General features: G+C 39.0%; 2 protein-coding genes across 3 annotated transcripts in view; one reads left to right on the forward strand and one right to left on the reverse strand.

Annotated features, from left to right (window-relative positions):
* Positions 1 to 1,270: 1,270 nt before the first annotated feature.
* depdc7a (DEP domain containing 7, paralog a) lies at positions 1,271 to 10,800 on the forward strand. 2 transcript variants are annotated; one of them, XM_079245749.1, is made up of 9 exons: positions 1,271 to 1,381; positions 5,630 to 6,092; positions 7,111 to 7,241; positions 7,346 to 7,538; positions 8,746 to 8,966; positions 9,069 to 9,211; positions 9,279 to 9,404; positions 9,691 to 9,769; positions 9,875 to 10,800. In XM_079245749.1, exons 2-9 carry the CDS (start codon positions 5,638 to 5,640, stop codon positions 10,096 to 10,098), a joined length of 1,572 nt encoding a protein of 523 aa, XP_079101875.1. In that variant the 5' UTR covers positions 1,271 to 1,381; positions 5,630 to 5,637; the 3' UTR covers positions 10,099 to 10,800. The 2 variants fall into 2 exon arrangements, with proteins under 2 accessions (XP_079101875.1, XP_079101876.1); XM_079245750.1 differs by lacking the exon at positions 1,271 to 1,381 and adding an exon at positions 3,309 to 3,398.
* Positions 10,801 to 11,667: 867 nt separating this feature from the next.
* The window catches only part of cstf3 (cleavage stimulation factor, 3' pre-RNA, subunit 3), a 15,348-nt gene continuing 13,061 nt past the window's right edge, over positions 11,668 to 13,954 (reverse strand). Inside the window, exons 13-20 of the mRNA XM_079239824.1 lie at positions 13,829 to 13,954; positions 13,619 to 13,721; positions 13,385 to 13,454; positions 13,109 to 13,304; positions 12,827 to 12,977; positions 12,539 to 12,633; positions 12,354 to 12,414; positions 11,668 to 12,182 (exon numbers count right to left, since the gene is read on the reverse strand). The exon at positions 13,829 to 13,954 is cut by the window's right edge and continues 93 nt beyond it. Coding sequence (XP_079095950.1) covers positions 11,983 to 12,182; positions 12,354 to 12,414; positions 12,539 to 12,633; positions 12,827 to 12,977; positions 13,109 to 13,304; positions 13,385 to 13,454; positions 13,619 to 13,721; positions 13,829 to 13,954 — 1,002 coding nt within the window. The 3' untranslated portion in view covers positions 11,668 to 11,982. The remainder of the gene's footprint in view (positions 12,183 to 12,353; positions 12,415 to 12,538; positions 12,634 to 12,826; positions 12,978 to 13,108; positions 13,305 to 13,384; positions 13,455 to 13,618; positions 13,722 to 13,828) is intronic.

Here is a 13,954-nt window from a genome sequence, read left to right on the forward strand (position 1 = left end):
ATACAATTGTATTGTACCTAAATACACCTACATCGAATGTACGTCTCCTGAAGTGTGACAAGAAAACCCAGTGTCATGCGTAAAATGAGAGGACTGGCCCTCTAAAGCTATGGCTAGAGAAGTCTTGCTCAAGAGCAGTTAAACAGGAAGATATTTCATTCCTTGCTTTGTCTGGGATTTGAAACTAACTACCATCTGTCATTATTTCTTCCTGATTCAACTGGTTTGAACTCCACGCTACAGTCTCAGATTACCACTGACACATATTTACATAACAGGAGAAAAGAAGACTTTTCTTTCTTTTTTTTTTCCTTTCACATCAAAGATTTTAGGAAGACAGTTAGAGAACCCGTTTGCCCCAGTTACATACTTCAGCCTTTTCACCAAACTTGTCTCGTGATAAAAGGAGTCAGCCTTTTGGTCTCCCTTTCAGCAATTGACCAGTATTGGCTTTACAGTGTCATGTTACTGTTTTTCCATTGTCAGATTACACCTCTTGAAAGAAAGCACCAGGTTAGTGCCTCAGTTTGTGAAATCTGTCCCTGCTAATCTGCAACTCAAGTGTTTACTCTTGGGGGTGTGTATTTGTTTATAAGACATGTAAGTTGGTGGGTGACACATTCCCTACACAGACAAACAAGGTGGAGGAGCATCAGGGTCCGCCTAAACACCTGATGCACCTGCAGCAACCTGGGAGGTGTGGACAAAGGTACACCCCCCCCCCCCCCCCCCCCAAAAAAAAACATCCTCATTCTCATTGTTAATCAAGTTATGTCACACTGCTTCCTCTTCTCTGGGATCCCGTGATTGGTCTTATCAAACCAGTTTTGGATTGCTTGTTTTTTTCCAAGTATATGCTTGAAGGGTGTGACGATGGTTGTTGTTAATGGTTGTGTGAGTTCTTCCTGAATTTTAGGGATTTTTTTCTCTGAACGTTTAACTCCTGGTAATCTACAGCCTATAAAAATGGTGTATGTGTGTGAGAGAGAGAGAGAGTGTGTGTCTGTGTTTGTGTGTGTGTGTGTGTGTGGGGAGGGGGGGGGGAAGACTGATTTGTGTTGCTTGCAACGATAAAACTATTCCCCTTGTGTGTGTGTGTGTGTCCACTTGTGTCCCTCTCACTCACGGCTTTCTGATAACAGTAAGGCGATAAGTTGAATAAATAAGCAAGCAAGTTAATGCGCCTTTTGTTAAACTCGAAAGAAACAGTGCGAGCCTCATTAACGCGTTGGGGGGGGGGGGGGGTGCGGTGAATAATGCCTGGCAGGACTGGGAGGGGACGGTTTCGAGGTTGACTGCAGTTGCGTGCGTCACGCGAGGACATGGTGTGGATGGCTGTCTTCACAAATACTGGCGGGGAGTTTTACGCATCGAACACCAGGTAAATGATAAAATCTCATGTTACTGATGGAGTGCTGCGTTGTTTGTCACTTCTCACACCGACGTTCATTTTGTAACTTGAAGAGTTTGGCTATTTAGTTTACTAATTAGATGCTGTTTAGTCAAGACATTGTGATTATTAATCTCTTGGCGCACATCCGCGAGTTTGAATTGGAATAAGTATGGATAACTTTACGCACGTGAATTAAAATTAAGTCTATATGGCCCCTAACCTGTTCATTTGCATTTATTTATTGAAACTACGGACTCCTTTATGTTAATAAAAAAAAAAGTTATTTAACCCAAAGTGAAATTATGTGTATAAAAATATTAATTTTAAATTAATGACTTTCTCATTTGTGGATCAGTTATAAGCATTTTTCAGAACAATGTAAGTGTTCAGAACAGCCCGGTTGACATTTGCTCGGTGCAGACTTAGCAGAGTTTTGTGCGTCATGTTTGTGTCAAAACACAGTCACAACAGGGTTATTCTGTTTGAATGTTTGGGGCCACGAGGATTCAAATTCACATGGGTCGAGGTTTATGTTGTGCCCTGAAGCCGGATCAGTTAAAGTCACTGGTCGTGGCTTGTTGTAGAAATGAAGATTTCTGCCAAAGGCTAATAACCTGTTGTTACTGGTCTGATGATAGTGCCACGCCGTGCTTCCATTGCCTGCACTCTTTTGCTTGTTCAATGCCAACACTTACCAAATGTATGCTTTTTAACCTACCTTTGAGGTGTCAGTAATCACAGTAGAGGTTCATAGTTGTGTGTGTGTGTGTGTGTGTGTGTGTGGTGCTGTGCTCTCAAGAGGAACGTTCCCATGTGTTGAGTGCATTGCTCCCTGTGTGATTATTTACCTCCAAAGATGTGTGCAAACACAGGCTGCACTTTTTTTTTCTTCGTTGAAATGCAGGCCAGCCCCGTCATTCAGCGTCCCACAGTCTTGATCTGCTGGGATTTTCTTCTTCTTTTAATGAAGAGAAGCAAAGTCACAACATGGGAGGAAGCCATCCTCAGCTATGCAGACTGGGCTCAGTAGCAAACAACCAGAGATGACAAATCACAGCCCATTTACCAGGATTGCTTTGGCCCACACTTTACACCCCTTCATGCCCCCACCCCTGCTCTTTAATGGATATTGATCAAATCCGGATTTATAGTGTGGCTCGTAATCCTAAAACCCCTGATGGGATTTTCCATATGGTCTTGTAGTAACTCTAGCAAGCACTTAATTAGATACAGCAAAGGTACTTCGATTGATGATCTTGATCACAAATTACAGTCATTCATAAATATTCTGTGTTTTATTGTGAGGGATGTATGTTATCTTTCCAAATTGTGTGTCTTATTCATTGAATGACCAGCTTGTTGTATTGCCAATTATTCTTATGATGCGCGCAAACTGTTGCAAAATGTTCTTCCTTGAACAGCTGCTGCCAACCCAGTTGTTCTTTCCTAATATGCAAATCCACAACTCAGGACAGTTTCTTCCCCCAAAGGACATCACGCAGATTTATCTAATTAACCAGCAGATCACCATGATATCACTCTCCACCTCAATCCCATAAAAATAAGGTAGGAGGGGGGTCTGTTTACTGCTGCGCTGTTCCTGGGTGCTTTTGTCTTCAGGTTTTACAGATGGGTCAGTAATCGCATTTGTCATGTGCTTTATCATAACATGGAGTCTGGCTGCTGCTGTCAGATCCTGATTTATGGCTTCTGGCTTCAGTGAGGCTTTCAGATCTTTTCCTAACATTTGCTCAACAGGCTTTAAATGCTTCCTGTTGTGAGATGAAAGCCACACTAACATCTCACTAAGACCAGCTCTGCTTTTCTTCCCCAGTCTAGCTTGCAGTGGTTGACACAAGTCTTTTTCTGTTGGCAGAGAAGAATCAAACAGAGGCGCAGAGGAGACATGCTGACATATTGCATGGTTGGATATGTCAGTGTTTGATCATCTGCAGATTTGTGAACGTGTATCAACAGTAAAGCAGCAGGGAGAAATCAGTGTCATGTAAGAAAAGGTTCAAATGTGTTTATTGTCTAAATTTCCAAGTGCAGTTCAGATTGAGTGTAGCTGAAAATGCAATAACATTACCATGATAGGGTATAAATATGAGGCACATATTCTGATGTTTGATTTTAAAGTTTTTAATCTTAGTCATGTAGATCTATTTTATTTTTTAGTTGTACAAATAGTATGTTCATACTAGCACCTAAAAAGAATATTTGGGTCTAGTTACTTATCCTACATTGATTCAGGACACCCACATCTTGTAACTTGTAACTATATTCTGATTATGTGACGTTACACTGAGGACAGTGAGAGTGTGCTGGGTAAAAACAGAAAGCGGGCATTTCATTGACATTTTTCAGAAAGTATTCAAACAACAGAGCAAACTGTGAATTATTGAAAAACAGATCACAGAATACAGTAAGGTTTTAGAAAGCGGCAAGAGGATTTGTCTTATTGATCTTTTTCGTGTTTTAAGTATTTTATTTTTTATTTTGATGCTCTTTTTTTTTAAACCCTTTTCAGCCCACTCTTCCATGTGTTAAACCAAATCTTTCAGTGACTATTATAAATCTTATTAAAAAGTTGTGGGAAAATATCGGATGAAATCCAGAAAACTGAGCATGAATTAACCTGGTAGAAATGAATAAAGCCTTCACCTTGTTTTATTCAAACCTACATACTTCAGAGGTGACAAAAGGTTGCTCTGATATGGAACATTTTTAATGACCTCCAAGCCCATTTGGTAACAGCAATGCACTGAGCTTCCTCTAAGGCACATAAATATCATTAATGCAATAAAGGGAATACAAAATAGCAAGGCACCAGGCTCTGTGGAGTATTTTTTAAATTCTCAAACAAACTATCAGGAATCTTGCTTGATTCTTGCTCCCACAGACTTTCATTGATGTAAAGAATGTAAAGATGGTACAGAATGTGGCTCATATCGACCTATCTCCTATCTAAACTTTGACGTGAAGATTTTGAACTTCTTGCCCTACTACTAGAAGCTACAATCCATGAAGTAGTATCTTCTGTAGTATCTGTCTGTAGCAACTGAAAGCTGCTTTCATTCTGGGGTGCTATTCATTTATAAATATCCACTGGCTTTTAAGTATAATTTACTCTACATCTTGCAGCATGGTAGCTGAGGTGGTTATTGTATTTGATGTAGAGAAAGCATTTGACTGGGTTGACTGGGGATATTTATTTGTGTCTTTAAAGAAATTCAGTTGTAGCTTTAACTTTATTGTATTGTATTTATTGTAACACAGAATGTGGTCCTGTTAATGACCTGGTTCTTCAATTACAAGACGGCGCTTATCTCCCATTTTGAATGTCTAAAACAGTTTTAAGTACCTGGGAAATAATATTACAAGATACATACCGTTTAGATGATAAGTTAGGAGCCCCATTCAACTATAAAATACTCATTTCAAGAATAAATAATTGTACAATCTCTTTTAAAAACACCAACCTCGGAGGATGAGAGCAGACTGAATTGGCGAGTTAGGGAATGAGAAGAAGATATTTGAGAGAATTCTACTAAGAGAACACGGCAGCACTTTCTCTGCCATATAAAGCATAATTCAGTGTAAAATTCTACATTGTATCTACTTCTCGAAAGCAAACCTGGCTAGAATATATCCTAAAATAGATGCTAACTTTGATCGTTGTCTGCTTAACACATATGCTCTTATTATGTGCAGCTCTGACAACCTACCAGTTACTGTTGTTATTATTACTGTTAGTATGAGAAAATACTGATCGAGTGTCTCAAAGATCCTTTTCCTCTGCATTTGTTTCTATGTACATGCCTTGTACCACCAGTGCTCATTAAAAAAAATACATTTGGAAAAAAAATTGTGGAAATTATCTTCAAAGTGGTAGAGGCATCTCTGGAATGATGAAAGTCAGTGCTTGTTATCTCATTACTATTTCAGTTTTTGACAGTTTAACTATTATTACTATATTAACTATCATCATAACCATTTGTGAAAAATAAGATTGAATCTTGTTCAGATTGTCCAAAGGAAAAGAAAAAGGATGAAAATAAACCTTTTTCTCATGATTCTTTCTTTGTGCAAACTTTAAATGGTAAATGGATGATACAGGTGTATTTAATTCACTACATATCCAGTGCCAGAATTAGCTTTTAGGACCTTCAGGCATGTTATTTCCTCACGTTTTCATGGTTAATTTGAAATTTCCATCCTCTTTCCTTCCGTTAGAACAAGGCATGGCCGGGAGACCTTTCCGAGCCACCCACATCTGGAATGGCATCATTTCTAATCTTCAGACTCATGTGGAGGTGAAGCACCGGCGCCACAACCTGAAGTCCTACCATGACTGCTTCCTGGGTGCAGAGGCTGTGGATGTGGTGTTGACACACATCACTCTCAACCGTCTCGGTGGTGATAAGGCAGTCCCCCGCTGCAATGCTGTCCGTCTCTGCCAGGCCCTCATGGACTCAAGGGTGTTTGAGCCTGTGGGTATTAAAGTATTTGGGAAGGAAAAAAAGAAAGCCATTTTCGAGGATAGTAGTTGCAGTTTGTACAGGTTCCTGAGTCCAACAACCAGCTCCTCGTCAGCACTGACCAACACCAACTCTCACTCTACTACTACTATTGAGAGCGGATATGACTCGCCGAGCGTGAACCGTAACAAGACTGACTATACTCCGTCACTGGAAAGGTACAGACTCATGTTGTTACATCTCCTGTTATCAGTTTTGATTTGCTTTTTACTCCTTTTTGTGATAGCCAGAGATAATGCCCAATTCAATATGGTTTTAGATTTAGTGTGCTTCAAGCAAGGCATAATATTGAACTTCTCACACACAGTAATTTATCTATGCTTTGACGCTAATTACGTTTTGTTTTCAGGTCATTTCTCAACTTTGTGGTGACCTTCTTTTTAGCTATATGTGACAATGTAATGGAAAACTGAATTTGTAACAATTGAAATAAAACAGATAAAATATACCAAGATCATGTTCAAGAAGAGGTTACAGTCAGGCTCATGGAGTTGGGCATCTAATGTAAAAAAAAAAGACAGAAAACAACCAAAATTAAACACAAAAAGGGTTTTAATGAAGAGATATGATGATAATATGACACAAACAACTGAAAAAGTTGTTTGAAAGACAAAAGACAGAGGTCTAAAATCTAAGATGTAAGTGAGTAGTTGACAATACATACGGCAATCAGCACACACACGGCACTGAAGTTGTGATAGAAGTGATTTGTTTAAAGGTAGGTGAGCAGATTCCTCCTTTTCCTTGTATTTGTGCTCAAGTAAGCTGACTTGCAGCAGTCTCTTCATTTACTGTGTTGTCATAAAGTGTTTCATTTAACTCTTTGATCTGAAGTAATTGTCAGAGTCAGTCTGCAGTCGAGAGCAGGTTTGGTAGCTTGAATGAAACATAAGTGAAGCCATGCGTTCAAAAAAGGTTTGTAATATTTGCAACGTGGGTCAATTCAAGGCTTCACAGGGAAAATACCAACATTTAACAAAGAAATGTTTTTTTTGTTTTTTTTTAATCGGATATATTTTAAAGAATTTAATGCTGGAAAATCAGTTTGTAGTTTTTTTCATTTCAAAATATGCTAAATATACTATTAATATGGTGAAAATAGTATCAATAAAAATTACCTACATAACTGCTATCTTAGTTATGAGTCTATTTTTATTCTTGTTTTTTGCCTTTCAGACAAGAGGTGCCAGGCTACTTAAGCTACTCCCCAGTACAAACAGAGAAATTACTGGAAGATGTTTTGGGAAACCTCAACCTCAGTTCAACCATCACTCCTCAGATAATCAACCTTGGCCTATCTGAAGAACGTAAGTTGCCTTCCGTTTGGTGACACTCAATGGAGACATGGGGAAGAAGACGCCATGTTTTTATGCCTCTAACCTTTTGCTGTGTTTCCTCCTTGGTTTCTCAGGTTTGTATGAAGTGTGGCACCAACAGGCTGTGTCCAGACTGCTGCAACTCATAGAGCTTCCTTTGTTGGAGAACTTGTTAGAAAGTGAGGCCGCATCCTTGTCACCCATAAACGGGACAAACAGTGAACCAGACTTGTTGTGTAGATCAAGCTACCTGGACAGAGAGGTTCTGAAGGCCTTCAGTGAAGCACAGTAAGTCCTGTACAACTTTTACCATTTCCAGTCTTTTAGAAATAATGATTTTCTTATTTAAATGTGCACTTGTTTATTTACACACATATATATTAATAAATGTATAGACAGTATGTATATATATATATATATATATATATATATATATATATATATATACATATATATATATATATATATATATATATATACATATATATACATACTAGAACTAAGAGACCAAGCCCAGTTCCTGAAGAACAACCCCATACCATAATCCCGTTCTCCATCAAACTTCACATTTGACACACTTGACACAATGCAGTCAAACAGGTAGCATTGTCCTGGCAACTGCCAAACCCAGATTTGTCTGTCTGATTGTGAGATGGAGAAGTGTGATTTGTCACTCCAGAGGACAGATTTCTACTGCTGTTGTGGAGCTAATCTGAAGACCTCATGAAGTTTGAGGGTCTGTAGCAACTGAAAGCTGGTGACCTCTGAGTTCTATGCACCTCAGCATCAGCTGACCTTGCTCTTTCATTTTATATGTTTAAAACTCTGTGGCTGAGCTGCTGTTGTTCTCAGTTGCGTCAGCTTTGTTATAATACTGCTGACAGTTGACAGTGGAGTATTTAGTCGCCAGGAAATTTTACAACTCGGCTTCTTCTCCATCTGACATAAGTAGCATCCTGTTATGGTACCACAGTGGAATTCACTAAACTCCAGAGTGACCCATTCTTTGACAAATGTTTGTAAAGACAGTCTACATGGCTAGGTGCTTGATTTAATGCACGTGACCTTGGAAATGATTGGAACACCTGAAATAATTATTTGGATGGGAGTTTGAATACTTTTGGTATAATGCTTTAAATTACACATTATGTAAAATTTTTGCGATATAATATTGCTAATTCATGTAACCTAGATGTGATTATACTTGGAAAGGTATTTCTAAGGCTCTGTTTATTCAAAACGCTTAAAGTAAGTGTCTATAAATCATTACATGTGGTTGGTTGAGTTTGAAATCATTGTTCAAGGGGAGATTAGCAGATTAAGGGGCATTCCTTAAAACTGCAACATCCGCGGTTTATTCCTGGCCATCTGGACCCCTCTCATCATCTCTCTTTATTTCCTGCTTGTGTCTCCACTACTCACATCGAAAAAAGGCAAAATGCCAAAAATAACACGCACATATAAAAAGAAATCCTTTCACTTCCCCCTCCCTCAGGGCTGATGAATGGATGTCAGGGGCAGTGGACTGTGTTGAGTTTCTGCCTGATGAACTGGTGGTAGAGGTCAGTCGAGGTTTGGCTGGTTGTGCAGACGATCTGGTCAAGTGCAAGATGCTGTTCTATCAGGTGTTGGTGAAGCATTATGGAAGCACACAACAGCCGCCTCTGCTCAGCAACCATCTTTTTGATATCCACTCTGGCATCTCTGAACTTCTTGGTAAGATGGAAGCTATTGGATATTCTAGCATGCATGCTTTATTTTTTGTTAATCAAATGGCCTTTCTTATCCTTTCTTCCTACCTTTTGTGTTTATCTTCAGTGAATGGGAAAATGGAGCAAGCTCTAGAGGCGCTGCAGCTGTGCCTGAAGCTGCAGGATTCTCGCAGCAAAGAGGAGCTACGTAGGCTGCTGAGATTCATGGCCATTGCAGCCAAACCACAAGAGGTGAAACTGCACAAAGAGGTCAGTTCTTATGTGAGAGTCAGTGTGTTTGAATTGAATTATTCCTAACCCCGAACGCTTCTCTTAGATCGAGAACAGAATGGCAGTCAAAAGGTCCTTTTCACGGGCCATCGTCTACAGCCAACGGCTGTCCAAAGGAAAGGTAGACTTGATGATTCTGTTCATGATGGACAATCACTGTGATCTCTTCAAAGTGAGTACTCTAAAACTGAGTGTCTCCCGTGTTGTACCAGGACATGATGAATAAACATGTCTTCAAAAGACTAACCTCATTAGTTTGATTAAAATGCTGTTAATAAATAGAGACAGTGTCACTTATCAAGTAGATTTATGAATCACATTTCTCTAACAATGTGAGTTTAACAACCTCGAAATAAGCAACCATAATTATGTCTACTGTGATATTATTTGTGCAAGTATTGGAGCTTGAAGTTGAAATAGACTAAGCTTATGTTTTAATTTGCGCTTTTTTCAACCAGATTCCTGCCTCATTGCACAAGATGGTTAGTGACAGAATAATGAATATTGTGAACGGGAAGGATCCAGATGTAATGACAGGTTTGTGGAGTATTTATGATATATTCAGTTGTTTATCTGCAGTGTGTGTGCCTGATCAACTCTGTTGCAGAAAAGCTTTCTCCATCTTTTCTTCTTTTTATGCAGGTCCAACATACTGTGCAAGAGTGAGCGCAAAGGCGTATTCTGAAAATGCACAGAAAACTACAAAAGAAGAGCTACTGTCATTGCTACGGACTGTCCACGAGAACCCTAAACTTTCAAACAAAGAGAAGAGACGGCTTCTGGGACAGTTTTATAAAGGACATCCAGAGATTTTTGTTCAGTACTTTGGAAATAGATTATCCACTATCAACATGTTGCTACGGTAACAGTAATCCAGAAAAGAGGAAGCTGCTTAAACAAAAGGCTTATATTGAAATGATGTAAAACAGTTTGAATTCTGAGCAAAATGTGATGTTTAATTGTAAAGTCTCTCAATAAGCTGCAATATTTAAGGACATATTTATTTTTTTTGGTGCAGGACACTAAGATGATATGTAAAGTTAGATTTGTAGGTGAATGTCACATAACCATGAGTTCTCACGCTGCACTGAAGCCTGGTGAAATGATACATCTGTGACAAATATTTTCTTTTAGGCTTGAATAGCGGTTTCAGTGTTACTGACTAAAATATGTGGTCTGGCTTTTCATGTACACGTTGATGTGCTGAAAAACTGTGAGGAAATATGAAACAGGAGATTTGAAAGTGTATTTTGCTCTTGTAAACAGTAAGATGCATTCATGAGAATTAGCCCTCTGGGTTTTTGTTTGTTGCAGCAAACCAACAAGTTTTTGTTTGTTTTTTGACTGAAAAGCTCAGCCATGTTTTAGTGGCATCTTCAGGTTTCTTTCTAATCCGCTGAAGTGAAAAATCACCATGTTGTTTGTATCAAATGCAACTGGAACTAACATCCATGCAGTGTCTTGTGCAGTCTGTTCTAACACAAAGACTAATTGGCATCTGGTATGTCAAGTAAACTTTTAAATCCAATCCTTATCTTTTTTTCCCAGAAAGAAACAGGTTCATGGCTGACTCCTTTTGAACAAAGTAGCATAATTGTGAAAAGGATGTTCTATGCATCTGAAATTTCTTTGAACAAATAAAACTTGTGAATATGACATTAAACAATTGTTTGGAAATCCAGAACCATTTTTCATTTAAAAAGAAGTTCTCAATTTTGTAATAGCTCATGTTTTTGTGACAAAAGAAAGCATTTAAATGCATAAACACAAAACCATACAACCCTTTGTTGTGTGTGACTATCCTCCAGCTGTTATCCGTTACTTACAACCATCACCAAGAGTCTGAGAAAAGGCTAACAACCAAGTAAGCGCGTATATTTATCAAAACACAAACACCCACTTTGCAAAAACATGTTTTCTACTGCTTCAGTTTCAAAAGCACTTCACCATTGGTATGTGGTAATAGAAAAATGATTAAAAAAAAGAGTTCTTTATAGACTGAGTAAGGCAGCACAGCTTGAAAGAATTACCTGATAGTAACAACGTGAGGACAAGCCAATGGGGAATAAAAGCAATCCATATCCTCCACAACATTTGGTTACGACAGCCAATGCATCTGTTCCGTCAGTAACTTTAGCTGAATTATGTCCCAGTAAGGAGAAATTAGTTTAATTTGGCATTTTGGTACTTTTAAAACAAGATGACAGTTTAGGCACATGTTTGTGTTGTGGTTGTTATCAACCATGTGAAACGGCGCCCCCTGCTGGGAACTTTAAAGAATGCAATTAAACTGAGAAAAGTGAGAAAATGTCCATTCTTGAACACCAAACTGTCGAAGAAAAAAAAAAACATTAGTACATAGTTCAAAATCAAATGAAAAAAAACACATTTAGTTCCAAGTTTTTTTTCCACTTTTTAATGAAAGGAACGGTGTTTACTCAAGTTATCTAAAAAAGAAAAAAAAGAAAAAAGGTTTTCTTCCACTTTCCATCCTTTAAACATAACAAGGCCAAACAAAAACTGAGATGTGTTTCAAAGTTCACTTTTGAGTTAAAAAATTTGTACAGTATAATAGTCAGTCTTTAAAAACAAAAACTGCTGACAAAACTAAAGCCACAGAAACACTTAAGTGTGCATACTGTATGTGTGTTTGTCTGCATGTGAGATATAATTTGTCATGTGGACGTTTACATTTGCCGTATATGACCGCCTGTTAAGATTACATTCTGAAAGGTTCTCTCAGTTTTAGCTTATCGAATCCTCTTCTGTTGGCGTGCACGGTAGATGTCATGTATGGGTGGAGCCACAGCTCCTTTGTCATCCTCCTCGTCAGAATCTGCATTAGGCCTCTTGAGCGACTTGGCAATGGCGTGGTTCTCCATGGCTCCATTACCCTCTCCGCCTGCATCAGGCTGTCTGCCAGTGATCAGCTCTACAGCAGCATCAACAGCTACAAGGAGCACAAGGCAGGGCACACAGAGGACACAATTACCCATTTTAAGAAAACATTTGTTTGAATTGGACTGAACAGTGACCAGCTGAGGATTGATCAGTTGGTCACTGTTGCATTTTCACTGCACTTCTATAACAGAGAATTACGGATCCATCTAAAGTGTCTTACTTTCAGGAAGTGTGCATCTCCTGAAAGTTTCCATGAGCTCATCCACTTGAACAAAAGGACCCTGCAACAAAAAACAATTGCGTTTTGAATCCTTGTTAAAACAGAACAAAAACCCACTGCTGCTTATGTCTTTAAGTCAGTACCAGTAAATATTATCTTGATAGCATTAAGTCTCTGTTACTCACAGTGAAGCACGTAGGCGGAGGGAGCAGCTTCATTAGTACAACAGCAGCGGGGGGAACTGGGAACACTCCACCAGGGACAGGGTGTAAACCTGGAGCTGTACAGAAAAAACACTAGAGTTTTCAGCAAGGATAAATCTTTTTATCCATTAGGTTTATCAGGATTGATAAAACTGGAAAGAGTCATTCTTGCAAAAAAATTCATATACTACTCAATATTCATCACGCTAAAATTAATCTTGCAAGAACAGCTACATATATTAACTGGATATGCAGCTAAGGATTACATACGGGCAAGGTGACGTGGCTGGAAGGGGATCATTTGATTGGTGTCTGGTTTGGGGTACTCGGGTTTACGGTCAATCTCGTCCTTCAGTGTGGGCACAGAAGGTGCGACCACAGTCTCTGGAAGTAGCGCTGCGAATTTGGCACGAGACACATCCTGCAAATACCCAAAAGACATAGGGTTAAAACAAAATGTCTGTCAGGTGAAAAGACTTAGTTTAACAACTTTGGCAGCATTTTTTTTTTTAAAAATCCAATGTTCTTATCTACAGAAGGGCAAATACACACCTTGTATCCCAGGGCTTTGAGTTCACTGGTCGAGCAGGGATAGAGGTCCATGAACTTGTATCTATCTACTAGCAGGGCTGTTTCTTTGCCCTCGTATTCATCTTTGAACGCAGAAAAACGCCGGCGCTCTACTTTCAGAATACTGGCCAGGTCTCCGATGTTGCTCTCAAAGGCAAGAAACCGAGCCCAGATCTCACTGCAGAACAAAAAACTCATTTAAGTTTAAAAGCGTCATCAAACGCAGCTTAATTCAGCCTAAGAGATGCTTGACATTACCCTGACTTTTCTGGTGATAAGCTTCCTGAGGTGAGGACACGTTCGAACAAAACCCTGGTGTTGTTATCCTCTGATGAGACAAAGGACATGGGAAGATGTAGAAAAGAAAAGCAAGAATACTTTTATTGTACCATCACTTTTTAAAAGGAGGAAATCCACGTAATCAAGACGTAGTCAACAGGATATTTTGCTTTTAATTTTCAAGATCTTTTGTATAATACTCTTGTTACATACCATTAAGGTGTGAGAGGTAATCTATGTATGCAAGTATGTACTCTGGAATGTCACCATATTTCTTCAAACCAAGCTCAAAAATCTTGAAGGCCACTGATTTATCCTTTTAAGACAAAAGAAAACATGTAAGCAAACAAGATGAAATTATTTGTGTGGAAACAGTGTGATGAGGGAACGCTGAGGCCATTCGATGTACACTGCGTCTCTTACTTTGCTGCAGTAATATTCCATCAGCGCCGCAGACACGTACACATGGTGACGTGTGCGTAGATCTTCTCGTGCCTTTTTAAAGATGGTGCGACCTGATTTTATGCCCTCAGCCCTCCGGGCAAACTT

The sequence above is a fragment of the Telmatherina bonti genome, assembly GCF_933228915.1.
Source record: "Telmatherina bonti genome assembly, chromosome: 1".
Taxonomy (NCBI): Eukaryota; Metazoa; Chordata; class Actinopteri; order Atheriniformes; family Telmatherinidae; genus Telmatherina; species Telmatherina bonti.

What these genes read in the sequence shown, in the direction of transcription:
- depdc7a (XM_079245749.1), top strand. Translation starts at nt 5,638, where the DNA reads ATGGCCGGGAGACCTTTCCGAGCCACCCACATCTGGAATGGCATCATT. An exon ending in CCTTGGCCTATCTGAAGAAC is followed by an intron (nt 7,242 to 7,345) that starts GTAAGTTGCCTT and finishes TTGGTTTCTCAG; the next exon opens with GTTTGTATGAAGTGTGGCAC. An exon ending in AGGTGAAACTGCACAAAGAG is followed by an intron (nt 9,212 to 9,278) that starts GTCAGTTCTTAT and finishes CGCTTCTCTTAG; the next exon opens with ATCGAGAACAGAATGGCAGT.